This window comes from Sinocyclocheilus grahami, unplaced genomic scaffold (genome assembly GCF_001515645.1).
Source record: "Sinocyclocheilus grahami isolate Dianchi unplaced genomic scaffold, SAMN03320097.WGS_v1.1 scaffold1017.1, whole genome shotgun sequence".
Lineage (NCBI taxonomy): Eukaryota > Metazoa > Chordata > Actinopteri > Cypriniformes > Cyprinidae > Sinocyclocheilus > Sinocyclocheilus grahami.
In genome coordinates this window covers 367,442-384,368 of record NW_015506196.1, presented here as the reverse complement: position 1 = coordinate 384,368, position 16,927 = coordinate 367,442, and the positions used below count along the sequence as shown (strand labels likewise).

Here is a 16,927-nt window from a genome sequence, read left to right as displayed (position 1 = left end):
ATTGGTCTTATGAAGTATTTTAATTTGTTGAGATAGTGAATTGGTCAAAGTCAAAATCATCACATTTAAAAGAACCAAAGACTTAAACTACTTCAGTCTGTGTGCTTTGAATTTATTTAATACACGAGTTTCACAATTTGAGTTGAATTACTGAAATAAATGTAATTGGAAAACATGGAAAAAACTTTTCCATGACATTCTAATTTATTGAGATGCACCTGTATATTCTCTGATGAATAGAAAGTTCAATTTTTTTATTTAAATTTTTTTGAACGTTAGTGTATGCTGGACACTTTATGCAGTTCATTCACTCTCCAATCCAGATTTATGTTTTTAAAAGTAAAGAGGAAATGTTTCATCAAAATTTTGTTCGTCATACTGTATATGGTAGTGGTAATGAGGAACCTGTCTTAAGATTTAAAGCAAAAATTATGCTCTTAGAATATGTTACTGTCTGACATTTAAATGGCATTATGTGATGTTAAAATCTGATCTATGAACTTGTGGTTTTATCCTCGTGTGTTGTTAGAATGGAGAGATTGCCATGTTGGGAGAGATCACTCATCTGCAGGCCATTATTGATGACCTCACCGTGTTAACCTCAGACCCCCACAAACTGCCCCCAGCCAGTGAGCAGGTGCACATCCTTCTTATGTACTCCAGTCACCATGTATGTACAGTGTTTTGCAGAAAAAAGGCCATTAACTCTAAGACTGCCTCTCTATGTCTCTTTCTTTCAGGTAATAAAAGACCTTAAGGGTTCAGATTACTCTTGGTCCTACCAGACTCCCCCCTCTTCTCCCAACAGCTCCGGCTCCAGGAAAAGCAGCATGTGCAGGTGAGAGCGAGAGTGATAAAGAAATAGAGACATTATGCTGCCAGTAATGTTAGCACACTTATCAAATCTTTATTTCTGGTTATAAGCCTTTTTTTCTGCTGGATAGATTTGTTGCTTGTGCTGTGTACTATGTTGCTTGGCTTTTCTTTGTTGGAATTGCTTTGAACATTGCTGTTTGTTGCAAAACGACAATACAATTGAGTACAAAATATAATTAGCCAAATGTCAGCCCGTACTTGTAACTAACTACACTGTTGGAAAATAAAGCTTATGCTGTGTCTTGGGACATGGTAGCTGGTATTTTATTGGTTTAAGCTGGTCTGAGATAGTCATAAGCTGGTCTAAAATTGTAGAACATCTTGGATTGGAAAACAAACCATATACCAGTTGGTCATACCATGATAAATGGATAGTTTGCCCGAAAGATGAACAATTCTGTCATAAATTACTCACCCTCATGTCATTTTAAACCTATTAGTCTTTAAGCCTATTTCCACCACAGGAACTTTCCCCAGGAACTGGGGACTTTGGGGCGGTAATCTGTGTTTTTCCACCGCAGGAACCAGGATCTAAATAAATTTGCCCCTCAGAAAGTCCCTGCTCACGAGGTAGTACTTTTTCAAAGGTCTGGAACTTTTGGGGGTGGGACTTGGGCACTGAACATGCTGATTGGTTGAGTTCACGCAGCATTTGGATTGGTTTACTCTACGCCACATTGTATTTCAACCTCCATTTTTGGTGGTTGAAATACAACCACTTGTATGTCTGTTGCGGTGCGGCGTTGGTGCAGTGCCGAGGATGAAATGATGAAACGGTGACAAAACAATTATGATTGTCCATCGCTTTGTATGACGCAATCGTTGATCGACATTAGCGCCCCCTCCTGGACTGGGAGGAGCAGTTGCGTGCAGTCCTACTACATCACCAGACTATTTGCCTAATCTTCACGGTACTTTAGGCTGCGATGGAAACACAGACAGCAACAGGTCTGGGGGGAAAAAGTTCCTGGGACAAATTGTTCCAGGTAATTTTGATGGAAAAGTGGCTTTTCATTCATCTTCGAACCACAATGAAACCTAAGTGATTTTTGTTCCTCCATTGAAAGTCCATTCCACCAAAACTATAATGCTTCAAAAAGTTTATAAAAAACATCATAAAAGTAATCCATATGAATCAAGCACTTTAACCCAAGTCTTCCGAAGAGACATGATCACTTTATGATGAACAGATTTAATATATTCTTTTATTCAAATATAAACATTGATCAGCACACATACATAGACAACATCAAATGTGCTTGCGTGACGATCGCTTTATGAACTTTTTGAAGTGTCAAAGTTCCTCTTCAGGAACTCGAGCTGCGTCGGAAAATGCAAGGGGAATGCCTTCTGTGACCACGCTCTGAATAACATGTGAAATCAATCCAATAGCTGAGCGGGACGTCACGGGCGGGTGATGTCATGACCAGGAAGCTATAAAAATACTTGCGGCGGAGCCAGCGTCAGCTTTCTGTCATTCAGCGAAGCGCTCTGTGTGTCAATTGTGAAAGTCTATAAGCTCCAGCTATGTCTAAGCTCATGCAAAGACAAAGCATTTCAAGGGCGAGAACAAGCCACGTTGTAGGTTGTGTGTTCCTCCCTGCCCAAAGAAAACGTTATAGCGCGAGTGGGGATACACACAGCCTGTGCGTGGTTTGCTTGGGAGCGAAGCACAGTTGTTACTGCCTTGCTTCGCTCTGAGAGGGCTCTCTTTGAGGAGGGAGCCTTCACTAGCGTTCCTTGCGGTGCCGGCCCGCTTTCGCCGAGGTGGAGCGGTGGCTGTGCTCGTGGGTTTCGTGTATGGATCTGCTTCCTCTGCGTCTGGTTGTTTGATTGCATTTAATTCTGAGGAATAAAATTAAGTATTTGTCTGACTATGAGAAGTTAGATATACAGGGGCTCTTGGGATATAAATTTCTCGAGTGAGAGCACGCGTTCAGCTAGTTCAGCGTCCCCTGTCAGTGTGCAGACGCTTCAAGGCACCGAACTAGCCGTTCTGGGCACACCAGAGATCAGTTTCGAGAGACTGATTCCCTTAGTAGATTATTTAGCAGTGTGGAAGCTACTGCCAAATGTGTCTCAATGGGTCCTGCGTACTGTAGGAAGAGGCTACAGAATCCAGTTCGGTTCTCGTCCGCCTCGATTCAATGGGGGCCCCCACTCTAGTGGGTCCCGAGCAGGCTCTGGTATTAGAATAAGAAGTAGTTACTATCTTAGAGAAGGAGGCCATTGAGGTGGTCCCTCCGCACAAGGTTCTTTCTCTCAGTTACCGCCCGGAAACGTAGCGGTACTAAGAGGCTCGCTACCTCTAGGGAGGTATCAAGAGCAGCTAGTTCGGCCGTCCCCTGCCGGTGTGCCGCTACAGGGCACCGGACTAGCCGTTCTGGGCACACCAGAGATCAGTTTCGAGAGACTGATTCCCTTAGTAGATTATTTAGCAGTGTGGAAGCTACTGCCAAATGTGTCTCAATGGGTCCTGCGTACTGTAGGAAGAGGCTACAGAATCCAGTTCGGTTCTCGTCCGCCTCGATTCAATGGGGGCCCCCACTCTAGTGGGTCCCGAGCAGGCTCTGGTATTAGAATAAGAAGTAGTTACTATCTTAGAGAAGGAGGCCATTGAGGTGGTCCCTCCGCACAAGGTTCTACAGCCGGTACTTCATTGTTCCGAAGAAGGATGGGGGTTGAGTCCTATTTTAGATCTGCGCCTATTGAACCGCTCAGTCATGCGACTGAAGTTCAGCACACTCGCACTCAAACAGGTAGTGTCGCAGACCAAGTTCGAGGACTGATGTGTCACGATTGTAGCATTTGGACCAATCAGACACACAACTTTTTGTTATATTTAACAAATAATATCTAACGCCCCCTCACCTAACCAAAGGGCCAATTACGAGGGTCTATGGACCCTTCCCCCGAAATGCACCTAACACCTCAGAAAGGCATTATGTAGTTAATAAAACCTTACTTGTATCACACTTGACATGTTCATTGTTTGCTCATAACCGGAGTCACTTAATCATGCAGATTTACGTTACAAGCTTGGTAGAATTGTACAGTAAGAAAGTTATTTCCCTTAACCAGGAAATTAACGTTCTTAGAATTGACAAGACAGTTGACCCTGAGTGGTCAGCTAAATATCTACAGCGGATCTAAAATATGAATAGTTAATTATAACTAGTTATGGTTAATTATTCATATTTCCTGTCATGAGCTGAGTTGCTACACGATCAATCTAAAAGATGCACATATTTCAATCCTTCCTCATCATTGGAAGTTCCTGAGGTTTGCTTTTGGGGGCAAAACCTATCAATACTGGTTCTTCCTTAGGCCTTGCACTCTCACCCCACACTTTCATGACTCAACCACATCGACGATTGGTTGATATTAGCTCAGTCAGAGTGGATGGCGGTTTGATATCGAGATGTCGTTCTCGCTCACACGAAGGAGCTGGGGTTAAGACTTAACGCTAAGAAATGTGTGCTTTCTCCAGTACAAAGAACCACTTATCTGGGCGTGGTGTGGGATTCGACCACGATGCAGGCATGTATGTCTCCTGCTTGGATCGAGTCGATCCTCACCTCAGTCACGAGAGTAAGAGAAGGCCGGTCACTCACTGTCAAGCAGTTCCAGTCTGGTTGGGCTGATGACAGCTGCGTCCAACCTGATAACTCTTAGCCTGCTGTACATGAGACCCCTACAGTGGTGGCACAAGAACAAGGGGTTCTCCCCGAGGGGAAACCCGCTTCGCATGCTTAAGGTCACGCGGAGGTGCCTACGTGCCTTAGACATGTGGAGGAAACCTTGGTTCTTGTCTCAGGGCCTGGTGCTGGGAGCTCCTTGTCGCTGCGTAAGCTAGCGACGCATGCATCCCTCACCGGTTGGGGTGCGGTCATGAGTGGCCACCCTGCCCGCGGTTTGTGGAGTGGTCGCCATCTGACGTGGCATATCAATTGTCTGGAGATGCTGGCCATGTTTCGAGTTCTGAAACACAGTGGTGGTCTCTTACATCAACCACCAGGGAGTTCTGTGTTAGCGCCCCTTGTACAAGCTGGCGCACCAGATACTTGTGTGGTCCCAGGACAAGCTCCTCTCGTTGAGAGCAGTTTACATTCCTGGGCATCTCAAGAAGGGAGCAGATATCCTGTCGAGGCAGGGGCTGAGGCCCGGGGAATGGATGCTTCACCCCGAGGTGGTGAAGCAGATATGGAGAGTGTTTGGCCAGGCTCAGGTGGACCTGTTGCGACTCATATGATATCACACTGTCCCCTCTGGTTCTCTCTGACTCATCCAGCTCCACTGGGGCTGGATGCCATGGTACAGACGTGGCCGAGGCTTCGTCTATACGCCTTTCCTCCAATTGTTCTGCTCCCGGGAGTTCTAGAGAGAGTGCGCTGGGACGGGGCCCGTCTGTTGTTAGTATCCCTGTTCTGGCCGGGCCGAGTTGGGTCTCAGGCCTGATTTCTCTCCTCGACAGTGCTCTAGGAGAGATTCCCGTCAGGAGAGATCTCCTCTCACAGGCGGAGGGCGTGCCCCCGCCCGGAGCTGTGGAAGCTGTGGGTGTGGCCTCTGAGGAGGCACAACTCATAACTTCCAGTCTCTCAATCGAGGTTGTTGAGACTATACGCCATCCAGAGCTCCCTCTATGAGGAAACTGTATTTCTGCGGAGCCCGCCAGCCAGACCCGGCTAACTGCCCATTTGGTACAGTTCTGGAGTTCATGCAGGCCTGTTTATCCACCCTAGAGGTCTTCGTGGCGGCCATTGTGGCCTACCACGCCCCTCCCGGTGGCCATTCAGTGGGAAGACACCCTCTTCTTACACATTTCCTCTGCGGTATGCTGAGGCCGAGGCCTCTGGCCAGAGAAGCTTAGGCTAAGTGGTGGATCAGGATGCTATTCCATAGCCTCGAGTCCTCTGATCTCCCCTCTCCTTTGGGGGTCAAGATTCACTCCTCCAGAAGTTGGCCTTCTGGATGGCGGGCCCCACCTACTTTAGCCACTCCGGGCTCTTCTGTTCTCTCACCCTAGATGTGCAGTCTTCCACACTAGGCAGAGATTTGGAAGTCTGGCGGCGTGGGTATTCTCGTTCCCCTAGCGTTTTCCAATGCAGCTCGAGTTCCTGAAGAGGAATGTCTCAGGTTACGTATGTAACCCTGGTTCCTCGAGGCAACGAGACGCTTCGTCTCGGTGCCATACTTCCGGCATCCCTGCCAGCACTTGCCTCATTCCTGAAGCTGACGCTGGCTCCGCCGCATGTGCTTTTATAGCTTCCTGGTCATGACGTCACCTGCCCGTGACGTCCCGCTCAGCTGTTTGACTGATTTCACATGTTATTCAGAGCGTGGTCACAGAAGGCGTTCCCCTAGCGTTTTCCAACGCAGCGTCTCTTTCCCTCGAGGAACCAGGGTTTTTGTGGAATGGACTTCAAAAGAGACAGAAAATCTTATGGGTTTAGAATGACATGAGAGTGAGTAAATGATAACAGATTTGTAATTTTTGAGTGAACTAAGCCTTTAAGGGTATGCCAGTGCCAATGTCCATCTTGCATAAACTAAATAACTACTTAGAAACTAGCTACTAGCTGTTGTTTTTGCAGCCAGGTTATATTTTGTGAGTGTGTGTATATTTTGAATGCAAGTGTGTGCGTGTACAGAGAAAGAGGGGGCTGCTAATGCTACTGCTGTGCTATACAATCTCACTGTATGTTGACATCAACCCCAACAACATATTAGAGACAGAGCACTGCGGTCATGAAAATGTTGTTTTGTATTCTGTAAGAGCCTTGCTTTCAACAGGCACAGTTTAATGCTTATTGATTCATGTTATTCATCCATTGATTCCTTTTGATGAACTCAAAGATGAAACATAGCAATTACCTACAATTATAATGAACACAAGTAGACTAAAGTAGCTAGTTTAATATGATGTTATTACTTTTATAATTCACTAGCAATTAGTTGTGTCTGATTAATGTAACTTCAGTGCTTTGCTCTCTTAAATTAATATTCCAGGTTAAAAACCATTTAAGAACCTCAACAACAGAATCTGTCTAATATTCCTGTGCTGTTTTTAACCCGGAATATGAAGTAATTGCTTCAAAACAAGGCGCTCTATGGGAGATTCCCGTCAGGAGAGATCTCCTCTCACAGGCAGAGGGCACGCCCCCCACAGGAGCTGTGGGTGTGGCCTCTGAGGAGGCACAACTCATAACTTCCAGTCTCTCAATCGAGGTTGTTGAGACTATACGCCATCCAGAGCTCCCTCTATGAGGAAACTGTATTTCTGCGGAGACCGCCAGCCAGACCCGGCTAACTGCCCATTTGGTACAGTTCTGGAGTTCATGCAGGCCTGTTTATCCACCCTAGAGGTCTTCGTGGCGGCCATTGTGGCCTACCACGCCCCTCCCGGTGGCCATTCAGTGGGAAGACACCCTCTTCTTACACGTTTCCTCTGCGGTGCTCTGAGGCTGAGGCCTCCGGCCAGAGAAGCTTATGCTAAGTGGTGGATCAGGATGCTATTCCATAGCCTCGAGTCCTCTGATCTCCCCTCTCCTTTGGGGGTCAAGATTCACTCCTCCAGAAATTGGCCTTCTGGATGGCGGGCCCCACCTACTTTAGCCACTCCGGGCTCTTCTGTTCTCTCACCCTAGATGTGCAGTCTTCCACACTAGGCAGAGATTTGGAAGTCTGGCGGCGTGGGTATTCTCGTTCCCCTAGCGTTTTCCAATGCAGCTCGAGTTCCTGAAGAGGAATGTCTCAGGTTACGTATGTAACCCTGGTTCCTCGAGGCAACGAGACGCTTCGTCTCGGTGCCATACTTCCGGCATCCCTGCCAGCACTTGCCTCATTCCTGAAGCTGACGCTGGCTCCGCCGCATGTGCTTTTATAGCTTCCTGGTCATGACGTCACCTGCCCGTGACGTCCCGCTCAGCTGTTTGACTGATTTCACATGTTATTCAGAGCGTGGTCACAGAAGGCGTTCCCCTAGCGTTTTCCAACGCAGCGTCTCTTTCCCTCGAGGAACCAGGGTTTTTGTGGAATGGACTTCAAAAGAGACAGAAAATCTTATGGGTTTAGAATGACATGAGAGTGAGTAAATGATAACAGATTTGTAATTTTTGAGTGAACTAAGCCTTTAAGGGTATGCCAGTGCCAATGTCCATCTTGCATAAACTAAATAACTACTTAGAAACTAGCTACTAGCTGTTGTTTTTGCAGCCAGGTTATATTTTGTGAGTGTGTGTATATTTTGAATGCAAGTGTGTGCGTGTACAGAGAAAGAGGGGGCTGCTAATGCTACTGCTGTGCTATACAATCTCACTGTATGTTGACATCAACCCCAACAACATATTAGAGACAGAGCACTGCGGTCATGAAAATGTTGTTTTGTATTCTGTAAGAGCCTTGCTTTCAACAGGCACAGTTTAATGCTTATTGATTCATGTTATTCATCCATTGATTCCTTTTGATGAACTCAAAGATGAAACATAGCAATTACCTACAATTATAATGAACACAAGTAGACTAAAGTAGCTAGTTTAATATGATGTTATTACTTTTATAATTCACTAGCAATTAGTTGTGTCTGATTAATGTAACTTCAGTGCTTTGCTCTCTTAAATTAATATTCCAGGTTAAAAACCATTTAAGAACCTCAACAACAGAATCTGTCTAATATTCCTGTGCTGTTTTTAACCCGGAATATGAAGTAATTGCTTCAAAACAAATTGAAAGTATTTTAAGATCACTTTTACATAGCCAGTTCCTCTAGAGTTTTTGATTAGACCATTAGTATTTTGCTTTGGCTCCAGGGCCAATTAAAGCTTCCTTTTTTAATAGTGTCATTTAGTACCTGTTTGTCCGCCTCGCATGGAGTCATGGGGGTTGCTTCAAGTGCGTTGGCTGCGCAAGGCCGACATATCTGAACACAACCTTCAATCTCCATACTAGGCCCCCTGTGTCACACCTGTCAAACTTTGTCTTACATATGTTCTCCCTCTGCCCCCCACTCTGCCCTCCATCCTTACCCATCAACCTCATAACTGCTTGAGACCTTTGTTTGTCCATCTCTTTTTTACTGACAATTTCATTGCTTTTTTTGTCCCTCAAATGTTTGTTAATTATTATCATATAAATTTTTTTCTTGCCTTCATCTGTCAACCATGTTCCTGTCATCCTGTAAAACCCTTGCCTGCTCATTCTAATCTTATGGGTGTGTTTCACACTTATCGCCATATAACCTGCCCATATATGACCGTACCACTCCCTTGCACCCCCGGTTCTCTGTCCTGTTGCACTTTCCCTTGCCCCAGCAGCAGTGTAAACAGCGCACATAGTAGCGCCTCTCGATCCTCTGGGGGCTCTCAGACTCACTCACCCAGTTCATCCTGTCGCTACCGCAGCGTGGCCCACCCGCTAACAACCGCTGCACACCGCCTAAGCAGCGTCTCATCCCACGACTCCGGCTTCATCTCCCAGGACGCCAACGTCTACTCCAAACCCCCCTCACCCATGCCCTCTGATATAACCAGCCAGGTATTTATTTCAAAGTATTTATTCCTGCTGCCTTCATGGTACTGTTGAAATTTTGGTAACATGAAGGTATAGATCTTATTTTTTGACAGGAATGAAAACAAAGTTGTGAGGGATAGAAGAACTTGGCATTCAATGGAATGTACTGTTGTTGAACAAAGCCGATGGGGGAAAAAAAAAAACTGCAGTAGACAAAAACTCCATAAAACAGATCTGAAAGTTGTGAAAATTATGTGATCTAGGATGTGCGTGGCATTGTAAAGACTGTAAGTCTATCCCTCACAGACTCTTTTCATTGTTTTAATAGATTGTAAATATTTATTTATGATATTTATATACAGCACTGTTCAAAAGGTTGGGGTTGGTCATTTTTTTAAATGTTTTTGAAAGAAGTATCTTATGCTCAGCAAGGCTGCATTTATTTGATCAGAAATACAGTAAAAAATAATAATATTGTGAACAATTATTACAATTTAAATAGCTGTTTTCTATTTTAATATATTTTAAAATGTAATTTATTCCTATGATGGAAAAAAGTGTTATTGCACATCTGTGTCCCAGCTTCAAACATGAATCAACATTCCCTATCTGCATCTGAAAGATTATAGGGACCTCTTGTAGACAAGAAATATAAACCACTGTATGTCAAACAATTCTTGAGTGGAAAAATTGTGATAGGAAGCAGTGCTTGAAATTAGCTTGTAAAGCATTTTATGTGGAACACAGGCTTTATAATATATTCACAGAGGAGGTGCTTTCTTAAGCACTTTCTTTGGAGCTAAGCAGGAGACATGCACTCGTCTCGGAGCTCACATGCTACTCTCTCTGACCATGGAAAGAAAAGGGGATTTTACCTGGCTGTGAATCTACCAAACACATGGCTGAGGTGTGTGACACACTGAAGGATAAGCATATCGAGGGTCAAACTAGCATAGAAAATTCAGAAACACACCAGTCAGTGTTCATGATTAATGCATATCTTTTTTAACAACCCTTTGAATCTTTTTAGTTTTACTTTTAAGTCGTAAGTGTTGGAAATAATGGCACTGTCAGTTTTTATTTTAAATGCTGTAACTTACATTTAGCCTTACATTTCATAAGTATATAACACTTCTAGATGCTCTCTCTCTCTCTCTCTCTCTCTCTCTCTCTCTCTATATATATATATATATATAATGTTTAAAGCATAAAAACACACCTTTAAAATAATGCAGTAGATATGAAAACAACCAGCAGATGACAAAAAAAAAAAACTATGGAAAAAAGTGCTAAACTATACTGAGAAAAAAATGGCACATAAATTTTAGGAATACTAAAAGTCTTTACTTGTTTTTTGATTATGTGTTTCATTGTGTTTAACAACATTAAAAATCTATTTGTACATGTAATAATTCAAATACACTATCTTTCAAAATTTTAAGGTCAGTAAGATTTTTAAATGTCTTTGAAAGTTAAAGTTTTGTATGCACTCAAAATATGCATTTGATAAAAAATACATTAAACAGTAATATTATGAAATGTTTAATAACATTTTAAATAACAGTTTTAAATTTTAATATATTTTAAACTGTTATTTATTCCAGCCATTACTCCAGTCATGTCACATGATCCTTTGGAAATAATTATAATATGCATATTTGGTGTTAAAGATATTTTTTTCAATGCTGAATATAGCTTTGTTTTCATTTTTATTTTTGTAAAGAACAGCATTTATTTGAAACTTTTTTGTAACAATTTAATCAATTGAATGCATCCATGCTGAGCATTCACTTATTATAACAAACTAACAAAAAAGAAAATAAATAAATGAATACATTTGACTGACTCCAAACTCTTCTCTCTTGTCCTCTCCACTGGACATTCACTTGGCAACACTACATTTTCCAAGCTGAAGGTGTTGAAATTTGGTTAAAACTGTTATTAATTTAAAATGTGATTTTTCTATTTATGATGTGTCCATTTATTGCAAGCAGTACCACAAATCTAAAAAAATAAATAAAACGTTGACGAAGGCCCTCTAAATGTTTCCCTGCTGATACCCCATCTTTTATGGTCTTTCTTACAGAAGTCATCAAGTTCAGCGTCCTCGGATGCATCTGAGACCTGCCAGTCAGTTAGTGAGTGTAGCTCTCCAACCACAGTAAGTATCAAGTACTCTGTCCATAAGACATACATGTGCTGAAACCGTCAGTGATGGATTGTTTTGGCTTGTCAGTGTTTTGGATTGTCTGTGGGACCCATGAGGGTTGTGCTGCTGATTGGCAGGTTGGGGTCTTCTCTGTCTCTCTTGCCGGTTTCGTCTTTGTGCTGTCATCAGATCTGATCTTTCCTGCCACTCTCAGCATGTATCTGCAAAGCCACACACACAAAGGCTCCCATGCCCATGAGTAAAAGGAAGGGGGTCTCTTGCTACTCTGACGGTCTCGGTCTTATCTCTCCATTCCGCAGTTTGGCTCGTCCTTCGCTACCTTCCGCCCTGCTCTCTATCACACTCCTGGCTCCATCAGGCCTTTCTCTGTCATACTTCCTGCGTCCCCACCCTATAACCGCTCCCCTGGATCCAACACACCCTCTCCCACATCCAAGGTTCCTTGCTGGAAGGTTTGTCTCCATTGGCAATTCTCATTGCAGTTTTGTTTATTTCCTCTTCTTTTTGTGTGTGTTGAATATGTGCCTCCTGAATAACACTTACTGACAGTGATTTTGATTTGATTTCATTCTGCTTAGCCTCATTCATTACCTCATTTTGCTTTTTAACGCACACCTTTTCTGTTGGCTGCATGAAGCTGGTTTCAAATCTCTGGCTGTGAGATTTGCTAAACCGAGCAGACCACGGAAGGTACCTATCAGTTTATTCAAACACTGAGATTGGGTTTTCTCTAAAACACATAAGAAAGTATCTGTTGAAAGGACACTCAAACTGCTGGATCGTGGGCCAGTCTTCTCTCTCGCCCCTGAGACCGTTGCATCTATTGCTATAGACTGAACTGAATTAACCGAGTCTACTTCCTCAGGACTGGTCCAAGGTAGGTTCCGGTGAGCAGCTGCTAGCCAGCACACTTCAGAGGAGGAAGGAGCCTCTGGATAGGCTGCGGGAGGCAGAAACCTCTCCTCAGTCACAGGGGTATTCTGGAATGCATTCGGAAGACCCCCAGAGGCCAAGGATGACCCCGGCCACTATCGCTGCCAAGGTAACTTTCACCGTATATTAAACATTGAAATTTCTATTTCTAACTCTGCAATCACAAACAACTAAAAAAGTCATGCAAATCTAATAGAAAAATTAATTCTAAGTGCTGAATAACACTTCTGGAATTATATTATTTAATTTTTATTATTTAGTTTAATTTGTTTTAATACATTGCCACTACTATTTTCTTTAAATTAAGAATTTTGAAAATGAGCAGCTTTGTCAATACAGCTAAAGTTTCTTAAAATGCACTTCACACTCACTAGCTTATATGTGACCCTGGACCACAAAACCAGTCTTAAGTCGCTGGGGTATATTTGTAGCAATAGTAAAAAATACATTGTATGGGTCAAAATTATTGATTTTTCTTTTATGCCAAAAATCATTAGGATATTATGTAAAGATCATGTTCCATGAAGATATTTTGTACATTTCTTACTGTATTTTTGATTAGTAATATGCACTGCTAAGAACTTCATTTGGACAACTTTAAAGGCGATTTTCTCAGTATTTTGATTTTTTTGCACCCTCAGATTCCAGATTTTCAAATAGCTGTATCTCGGCCAAATGTCATATCCTAACAAACCATACATCAATGGAAAGCTTATTTATTCAGCTTTCAGATGGTGTATAAATCTCAATTTCGAAAAATTGACCCTTCTGACTGGTTTTGTGTTCCAGGGTCACATATAGTTGACAGTGTCCAACATTGGATATACATTAATAACAAAATAAGTAATTTTTCTTTTTTGATTTCCACCCTTTCCACCACATTTTAATTGATATATTGATGTGCATTTTAAGCATTTTTGGATAAAGATGCCTGACTCCTTGACTCACAGTTTGCAAATTATGTATCATAAATAAATACATTGGAATACTATTTTTACATAATTGATTAGAATAGTATTTATGTTTATAATTTTCTTTTAGTCAATTTTTATTAATTCGATTTTCATAGTTTAGGATTCAAAGTTTAGGTCTACATATGCACACACATTGAGCTACATGCGTGTAGTCTGTGCTTGATGTAACTGTCTGTATGTATTGTGTAATGGTGCAGCATGGTGAGGAGGTTTCCCCAGCTGCTAGTGATCTAGCTATGGTCCTGACACGAGGCCTCAGCATGGAGCAGCAGAAGAGCAGCCGAGACTCCCTGCAGTACTCAAGTGGATACAGCACTCAGACAACCACCCCATCCTGCTCAGAAGATACCATCCCCTCACAGGGTAACACATAGTCAAAATTACTCATATGTTCTCAGTAAAGGCCTGTTCACACCAAAAGTGATAGCTATAACGCTAACCATATTAGTGTCCGCACCAACGCACAATAACGCTTTGTTTATTACAAGCACGTGCTGCTGTTGTTATCTGCCGCTTTAAATGCTTAAGCTCTTTAAAATCAGGTGGATTCTGATTGGCTGTCAATCTTCTTATCAATCATCAGCTAGAAAAACAAATCATTCTGAAAGTGGTTTTATCAACATTGTTTCTCTGTGTAATTTCACTGTGACACTATAGCTGTGGTGTGGACTTCCCTATTCTCTTAGAATGAAAACTTTGTAGGTATCATTATTATTATTATAGTTATCAACCTTGGTGTGATTGGGCCTTAACAGATATTACTGATTATTATTTGAATTCAAAACAAGTTATAAGAGCTGACAAGTTACAAGTGGGATTTTTTTTGTTAGGCTCCGATTATGATGGTTACTCAGTGAACGGAGACACTGAGGCCAACGGTCAGGCTGAATTCGATAAATCCTCCACAATTCCCCGTCACAGTAATATCGCCCAGAACTATCGGCGCATGATACAGACTAAGCGTCCTGCCAGCACGGCAGGCCTGCCCAGTGGTCTTGGTGCTCTGGGCGGACCACCCGGCGGAGGGGGCGGTATCTCCGGCACAGCCACCATTCGCCGAACACCTTCTACAAAGCCTGGGGTGAGGCGCACCCTCTCCAGCGCTGGCCCTATTCCTATACGCCCACCCATCGTGCCAGTCAAGACCCCCACTGTGCCTGACTCACCTGGCGGGTATACAGGCCCTACCGCCCGTGTGGGCAGCGAAGAATGTGTCTTTTATGTGCCGGATGATGCCTCCCCGGGAGCGCTGGAGTACGTGAAGGCCTCTCCAAAGCGGCTGAGCCTGCCTAACACAGCCTGGGGCTCAGGGGGTGTAGGCGGCTTAGAGATGAGCGTCTACGGCCAACCAGGTGAAGAAGATCACCTGCTGGCTGCCAATCGCCACAGTCTGGTGGAGAAGATCGGGGAGCTGGTAGCCAGCGCTCACGCCTTAGGTGAGGCCCAGTTCCCTTTCCTCTCGCTTCCAAACCAGCCCCCACCAGGCCCCGAGTCCCAACCCGATCCTGAAGTGCCCCAGGAGGGTGAGGACATGCTGAGGTCTATTCGTCGAGGGGTGCGACTGCGCAAAACCGTCTCCAATGATCGCTCTGCACCCCGGATTTTGTGATGCCTCCTGGAGAGATGGGAGAATACAAGCGAAGTAACAGAAAAAAACTTCACAATGACTCTTTAGAAAATGAGCTATGAAAAAGAGGATAAAAAATTAAATGTTTAAAGTCATTGTAGAAAATAATGAATAACAGTAATGAAAAAAAGTAAATTATATTATGTAACAGCAGGCCCAGGCCACTATAACTCTTAGCGTGTCTGAACGCATGTTTGTCTTATTAACACACCCATCACCGCGGGATAGTTGAACTGTAGTGAGACAATTAACTACTGACAGAACAAGGGACCAGGATGTCTGGGGGATTTTTGTGGTCCCCTCCAGTTCTCCGCATGGTCCCAGTAGAATAACGGCCCTCCTCAAATTATGGACCCCAGGAATCAGTGCTTGAGAAGCTCATGGGGTATGCAGGGACTCGTCGCAGATCCTTGCCCTCCACAACGCTCTATCTAACCCCGCCCTCACCTCCAGTAAAATTGACATCACATCCTGAAAATCTTGTGGTATCGCTGTTGTGTGCTGGTCTGCAGTCTGGAGGTGAGCAGGGCTCTGCTGCAGGTCAGCTCGTGGTTGCATGGATGGACAGGATTTATCTTTTGTTCGTAAACTTCCGTTGTCTTTTTTATTTTATTTACAAGCAGTTAATCGCCTCCTAGCTCCTAAGAGTAGGAAACGTTCATGTCAGGTATATATGGATATTATAGAATTAGGGTGAAAAAAACACCATGATAATGTGGAGCAATAACGCTTTTTTCCCTTTTTTTCCCTTTGATGGGGGAAGGTTTCGAAGATCATCTTTTAATAAAGTTGTTCGTTTTTGATGTTCAGGTGACTTTAGGGATGCAGATGCTTTCGAAGACTTCTTGTTGAGTCTAGTTATGGCTTATTTAAAAAGAAAATGAGAAATAGAAAGGATGCAGAGCACTTTTAAGGCGTAGTTTTGACCGCTAGTTATCACTGTGGCCACACTGTGTGTGGTGAATGCTGTGAGACAAGCGCGGTCACATGCCCTGGTACATAGGGAGACGAATACGTGTAGCAATGTGATGATATAAGAAAAAAGAGAGAGATGGAATGCGAAGCAGAGATGGAGGTAAGAAAAATGATTTGGCAACATTTTACAGTAGGATCAATTTGTTAACAGTATTAGTTAATGTACTATGTATCATGAACTAACAATGAACATAATTTATTAATCTAGGTTGATGTTAACTTCTACTTATTGTAGTTCATTTTCTATATTTCAAGTGGAATAAATAAGCATCAGCTAATGTTTTATGAATTAACAATAGGACATTCAAAAGGTTGGAGTCAATAAAATATTAATACATTTATTCAGCAAGTCTGCATTGAATTGATCAAAAGTAACAGTAAAGACGTTTATAATGTAACAAAATATTTCTGTTTTCTTTCTATTTGTCAAATAATCCTGCAAAAAATGGATCACGGTTTTTCACGAAAGCAGCAAAACGAATGATCATTTCAGCCCTGATTATATAAAAAAAAGCTGCTTTGCCACAACAGGAATAAAATTAAATTTTAAAGTATATTAAAATAGAATAATAATATACCCCCCCCCCCAACTTTTGAACAGTGGTATATATTTATATATTAGCATTAACTAGATAAATTAATATTTTTAACGAAAAAAAATGTTGCCGTTGTTGTTCACTGTTCATGACGCCTCACAACACCTATTGCATTAACTGTTAACCAGTTGAATCTTATTGTAGAGTGTGACCAATGATCTTGAAAGAGAATTGGTTGATGCATTATATTTAATTTCGAATTTGACCTTCTAAGTTCTAAAATGTTTTTCAGGAAATGTTCTTTTACTTGTCAAGCCTCAAACCACAG

General features: G+C 42.7%; 1 protein-coding gene across 1 annotated transcript; it reads left to right on the top strand.

The window, feature by feature from the left end:
* Positions 1-529: 529 nt before the first annotated feature.
* LOC107565685 (MTSS1-like protein) lies at positions 530-16,566 on the top strand (the record flags this gene model as incomplete). Its single annotated transcript, XM_016250945.1, has 7 exons — positions 530-637; positions 741-838; positions 9,189-9,408; positions 11,471-11,545; positions 12,420-12,596; positions 13,659-13,824; positions 14,292-16,566. Coding segments are annotated over 7 exons (1,623 nt in total), but the record flags the coding sequence as incomplete, so codon positions are not given.
* Between the last annotated feature and the right edge of the window lie 361 nt (positions 16,567-16,927).